Source organism: Rhea americana, unplaced genomic scaffold (assembly GCF_003343005.1).
Source record: "Rhea americana isolate MKP2758 unplaced genomic scaffold, rheAme1 scaffold_123, whole genome shotgun sequence".
NCBI classification, from domain to species: Eukaryota; Metazoa; Chordata; class Aves; order Rheiformes; family Rheidae; genus Rhea; species Rhea americana.
In genome coordinates this window covers 2,512,214-2,518,213 of record NW_028185295.1, presented here as the reverse complement: position 1 = coordinate 2,518,213, position 6,000 = coordinate 2,512,214, and the positions used below count along the sequence as shown (strand labels likewise).

The window sequence follows — 6,000 nt, the reverse complement described above, 5'->3', positions numbered from 1 at the left end:
GTAGCGGCGGCTCCCGGGCTCGGCTCCCCGCGCTGCGGTGCTGCGCGGCGGCGGCTCCCCCCGCCGCGGCCGCCATGTTGGGCTGCTGCGAGCTCGGCGGCGGCTGCTGCGCGTGAGGGGGGCAGGCAGGCAGGGAGGGAGCGGCGGGGAAGAGGAGGGCACGGAAGCGGGGGAAACGGGGGAGGGAGAGCGCCGGCTGCTGCCGCTCCCTGCCGTCCTCCCGCCTCCCCACACTCAGGCGCAGGCACACGCACACGCACGCACGGAGGAAGATGCCCTTTGCCCGGTGGGGCGAAGCCGAGAGAGCATCGCGCCGCCGCCGCCGGCAGTGAAGCCGCCGCCGAGGCCTCCTCGCCCGGCCGGCGCCGCCGCTCGCCCCGTGCGGCCGGAGCGGGCACGCCGGCGCTTTGCCCGCCCGCCCCAGGACGCGCAGCCGGCGGAGGAGGAGGAGGGCAGGACGGCGCCGCAGCCATGGGAAGGATTTGACAGGGTTATGAGCGTTTTCCACCCGCGCCGCGGCGGTRCCGCCGCGTAGCGGGCTGCTTAATCCCGCCGGCTGCCTCCCGCCGCCGCCCCTCGGCGCAGCAGAGCAGAAGGGGGTGAAAAAAATGAAGACTTTAGTTTTTTTGAATCACTGAAAAGCCTTAAAAGGAGACTCGGTAAGGAGGAGGACGGGAACGGCTCCCCGGGGCAGGACTTGGCTGCGCCCCGAGCAGGGGCTGCGCCKCGGGGACCTGCTCCCCGCCCCCACGCGCGGGCCGCGGCCGCGGATGCGCCCTCGGCGCGGCGCGGGCGGAGGCGGGGGGCGCTCGTAGCCTCCCCTCCGGTGCGCGTTTTGTTTCCCCCTTCCTTTTTGTACGTGTTTTCTTTTTTATTTCCTTCTTCTTCTTCTTTTTTTTTTTTTCCTTTTTTTTCCTCCCCTGATCCTTTCTGGGAACTGAAATGCTGATGCAAACTGAATGGGGCTTTTACACTTTAATGATGCAGTGGGATTCTTTTCAGGATTATGTTGCATGATTTGAATTTTGGATGAAGGAGAAGACCGTTTTGAATAGATAAATACCTATATATGTACATACACACATACACGATAAAACTGGTGTTGGTCAGTCTTGGTTGAATTTCATTTTAATTATTTATATCAGAAGTGACTATATTTTTTTTCCTTCCTATTAAACACATTAAAAGATTTTTTTTTAGGATAACTTTTCTTTCCTTAAAAATTCTATACATATGCATTATATACACACACTTGCACACTATATATGTGTGTCTGAAACTTAGTAGGATTTATTTTCAGGCTGGCAACACTGAGGTGAATTATAAGTTAAGCACCACCCCACATTGACACTCATTTAAGAAATACTGTTGATTTTTTAAACAACAATACTTTCAAAAGTTGGTTTTTGTTTTTTGTTTTTTAAAAAAGTAATAATAATTAAGAAAGAAACCCTAATGCAAACTGAAACAACCATGTCTGGAGAAGTACGTTTGAAGCAGCTGGAACAGTTTATTTTGGATGGGCCAACTCAGACTAACGGGCAGTGCTTCAGTGTGGAAACCTTACTGGATATACTCATCTGCCTTTATGATGAATGTAATAATTCCCCTTTGAGAAGAGAGAAGAATATCCTCGAGTATCTAGAATGGGGTAAGTTTGAGTATGTTTATTTTGTGTACATCTGTCCATGTTCTTGTCTGCTTTCTGTAATGTCTGCTATTTATATGTAAGAGGGGATTGCTTATAACTCAGCGTTTTACTGGGAAGTGTTATTGGTTTTACTGTATTTAAACATGCCAGTGGTGGTAAAAAGAATTCTGTGATGGTTATTCGTTGTTGAGGTATGCACATAAAACAGAAAATCTTTGTTGCATGGATCAGATTTTGGTACATGAGGTATATTTGCTTGCCTTTAGGCCCAGTTGTTGAGTTTTGTATCCTGAAGTTATTGGGAATTTAGAAGGATGAGGGATAAATTCTCTGATACCTGGGAAAAAGATGAGTACGCAATCCTATGATTTGCACCTGCGGTCAAATCTGTAGTACTTTAAAATAAAAGGCTTGACCAATAAAAAAATCTTTTGGCATCTTAAATGATGTGTTTCTGAAATGTCTGTGAAAATGGAGTACAATACATTCTTTTCTTAAGCATAAAGTCATTGCTACCTTAATTAGATTGATTTTTCTGATGAAAATAAAATTGAAAAGCAGAATAAAATTGTTTCCCTCCATTTCCATCTTATTTTAGCATGGTTTTGTAGTATTTATAGTTTTTTAAACAAAACAGATGAATGACAATTGATCCAGCTCTCCTTAAGCTGCCACAAGACTGGTTGTCTCTATTTTTTCTTTTAATTTATTTTCTTCCTTGTTTTAAGTATAGATGCAAAATGGAAGATACAATCTGACATTAGAACTTTATACCATACACTTACTATATGTGGCCTTCAAACTTCAAAGTCATGTTGTAGTTTTGCATTTACACTTAGAATCATTTATCATCTATAGTTTGTAATAAATACATCAGCAGGCTGCCTGTATTAAAAAGACACATTTTCAAAATGTGGAACAAGGATTTGATTGATTAACTGGTGGAGTTCTTCATAACGAAGTCACTGAGGAAAGGCATTGTTTTGATAACTGATCTAACAACTTGGGACTTGTGTGTGTGTGTTATTTTTCTGCTCCTGGCTGTGGTCATATTGACATCTGACTTGGTAATTAAGTTTCTTAAACTGTTCATATCGCACTGGTCTTTGTTTTCTTACATTCATTATAGTTCTTCCAGATAGTATCTTAGCTAAGGAGGAAATAGTAATTAAAAATTCTGATGAACTTTTACTCTAAAATTGACGTTAGAGCATACAGAAGCTATGAAAGATTTGAAAAAATCAGTAGCTCAAAGGAAATTTTTATGTGAGAATTTACTGTATGTTGCAATACATTTGGCAATACTGTCTCCTGTAATCCTGGATCTCTAAAAAGTTAAGAGATATCAATATGGTCAGAATAATGAAGTCTTCAGAATCCATTATGGTGAATGCTGATATGTTTAATGATAGTTGTTGGATAAATGAATGCATCTTTCCAGGCTTCCAGTAGTACCTGATGTTTTTTATATTGGATTTGATACATTGCTAATGAAATAACACTCTATTTTGGAATGGCTAGAATACGATTTCTTGCTGGCCTGTTTTCCTGCTACTACTTTGCTCTCTCACTCCAACCATGCCCTAGCAGGATTCTTAACCTTCACATCAGAGCAGCTCCTCCCCTTTTCAAGCCTGAGTTGCAAGAGTGCTCTGTCTGCTACCAGCACTGTTATCTAAGTTTTTAACTGGAGGTTTTCGAGAGGGTTTGTGTGGTGAAATATAGGAGCAGTGGCTCCTACTACGTACCGTGTTGTGAGCRTCCACATGAATGATGTCTTTATTCTGCAAACACACATGAGTTGTCCCTTCTGAAGCTAGCGCTCCTAGAGAAGCTATCAGTCCTTGGCAGTTCTGCTGTGATTAGGGAGTCGGCAGAATGAGATTCTCACAGATATGTAACACACTCCAGCTCTCGGGTGGAATACAGCTACTAAGCGTGCCCTGTTCCTTGATATAATCATAACCGTGCATATTATCTTTTCAGAAAAGGGGGAAACAATGTAAGGGGTTGATTAGTAAGAGTTTATATGTGATCTGAAGTCAGAGTATACTGAATAGTTGTAAAAGTGGAAGGCTGTCAGCCAGAGATTATAGGTTCAGTCCCTGCCTCTGTCAGTGACTCAGTGTTTTAAGTGCCTTCAGCTCTTTTTTCAGCTTTCATATTTGAACAGTGAGGAAAATAATATCAGTTTGAGACCAGAGAGTTCTGAAAAGTGCTGTTTGTGAAGCACTCTTAGTTTTGAATGAACAGTATAAAATAAAGTGTGTGTTAACTTGTACTTTGCATCAGTGGAATAATCTTAGTGCCTAATGTATCTACTACTGGGATCAGTTGGTTGCTGTTTTGGAAAAACATTCTATGGGCTTGTGCTAGAGGACCCAAGCATTCACAAATTTGCTTTGTTTTGTTTTGTTGTCAATTTGAAGTTGTTGAGGGTAGTCTTAGAATGATTGTGAGCAGATGCATAAATACTTAGAAGAACTGGGGTATTTGTGAATTTACAAATTACAAATTTACTCCTTGTTCCTCTTTTTAAGGTTAAACTGCTTCTTTACATTACTCTTTCTAGGAGTAAATAAGATTTTTTTTTAATTAAAAAAACCCTCTAATAGGTAGATGGTAGACTCCTGTTGAAAACAACAATTTGATCTAGCTTTGTGCTAGTAGAATTTATTCTACTATTTGGTAGTGTTGTTTCAGGGTGGGGCTGTTTGGTTTTATGAGGTTTATTTGTTTTATTTATTGGTCTGTGGATTTTTATTTTTATTTAAACTGTTCTAGACCTTAGATGTTATGTACCACATTTCATGTAAGACTGAATATTAATAGCACAATTCAAAACTCTTTGGAAGAGAGTTAGGAGGTGTTCTGGTGTGGAAAAGCTAATATGGTTTTAGTCGTAGCCATGTGCCTGTTGCTGTATTTAGAAGAATTAAGAAGCTTCATGTTCTCGTCCTTGGATCTTTTAGGAGTATTTTGTGTACCTGTTACCTAGTTCTGTAATTAGTTAAAAATTGAAGCAGGGTAAAACAGATGAGCATCTTAGCTTTTTTTGTATCTTTTGTATTGCTACAGTCTTAACTCAGTAAGTGAAGAAAGTAAAGTCTCTATTGTGTGGCTAACTTTTTTGAAGGGGGGCAGGTTTTCAGGCTTCTTGAGATACTTGACATTAGATTAGTTTGAAGTGTCTGGTTGATTATTTTGTGATTTAGAAACTACTTTCAAAATCCTTTTTTGATATAAGATAAAAACATAATTTCTTTGCTTATTTTTATGTTAATGCTTTTGTGACATGCGAATAAGATGATTTGGTTTTGTTGTTTATTTTATATAGGGATTTAATATGCAAAGACAACCAATGTATTTGAGTTCTGACAGTTAATCAGGGCGTGTTTTGAGATGACAAGAAGGAAATGAAACATTTGGACTTGACTTCTTCTGCATATTTGATGCTAGTTTTAATTTTAATCTGTATTGATGGTTAGTTGTGTTTGTGGTTTAGAAAAAGGATTGTCTAATTTTAGCAACTGGAGCTTACCAMGAACAGCTATTGAGAATTCCAAGCATGTTACTTTTTCTTTTCTACAAGTGTATGAGTTGCCACTGTTACTCAAGACTGTGAGGGAGGTAATGCAAGCTGATATGCTGAACCTGGAAGATAAGAGTGGTAGAAAAAAATCTTTTTAAAAATATTTTTGTTTTAGAAAGCCTCCTTTATAATGGCACTGATTTGAAATAGCTTTAAAGAGAAACTAGAGCCATATTATTTAGGATACATTAAAAGATAACTAGAGAAAACACTAGAAAACATGTGGAGATTTAAGGGAGTAAAGACAGAGAGCACTATCAACAGCTGAAAATGAAGTCTCAGTTTAGTTCTCTCTTGTATGAAACTGTAAGTGCTCACTCTCATTTTTTGGCCGATGAAGTTAATTTTTCTCATTTTATCTCTAATAAAACTGGAATGTGGTGTTTTTACAGTGCTGTTATGGTCACATACTAGACTGTCATTGTTGGCCTCATACTGTTATTCAGATGTGCAGCATCCGTTATAGCCATTTGAAGAGGATTCTATCATGGTAAAACTATTTCTGTCAAGTTCTGGAGAGGTTGTCTGTGTTTTTTKGGAGGAGTTGTTCTTGGAGAAAAAAATGGTACATCTCTTCTAGTTTAGGTCTGTTTTTAAATATATAGAAAAGAAAAAGCTTGCTGGTACGAGTTGTGCCCCTCCTCTGTGTTACTCATCTGTTTATCAGCAATGGAAGAAATCACAAGAGTGATCAGATGTGGTTTGTTTATGTCTGTTTACAAAACAAACTTTTATAAAAATTCCTCATTTAGGCCCT

At 40.1% G+C, this 6,000-nt stretch overlaps 1 protein-coding gene across 4 annotated transcripts in view; it reads left to right on the top strand.

Annotated features, from left to right (window-relative positions):
* The first annotated feature begins 157 nt into the window (after nt 1–157).
* The window catches only part of CDC42BPA (CDC42 binding protein kinase alpha), a 189,823-nt gene continuing 183,980 nt past the window's right edge, over nt 158–6,000 (top strand). For all 4 annotated transcript variants that reach the window (XM_085325807.1, XM_085325806.1, XM_085325809.1 and 1 more), the window contains exons 1-2: nt 158–659; nt 1,430–1,651. In XM_085325807.1, coding sequence (XP_085181933.1) covers nt 1,456–1,651 — 196 coding nt within the window. In that variant the 5' untranslated portion in view covers nt 158–659; nt 1,430–1,455. The remainder of the gene's footprint in view (nt 660–1,429; nt 1,652–6,000) is intronic.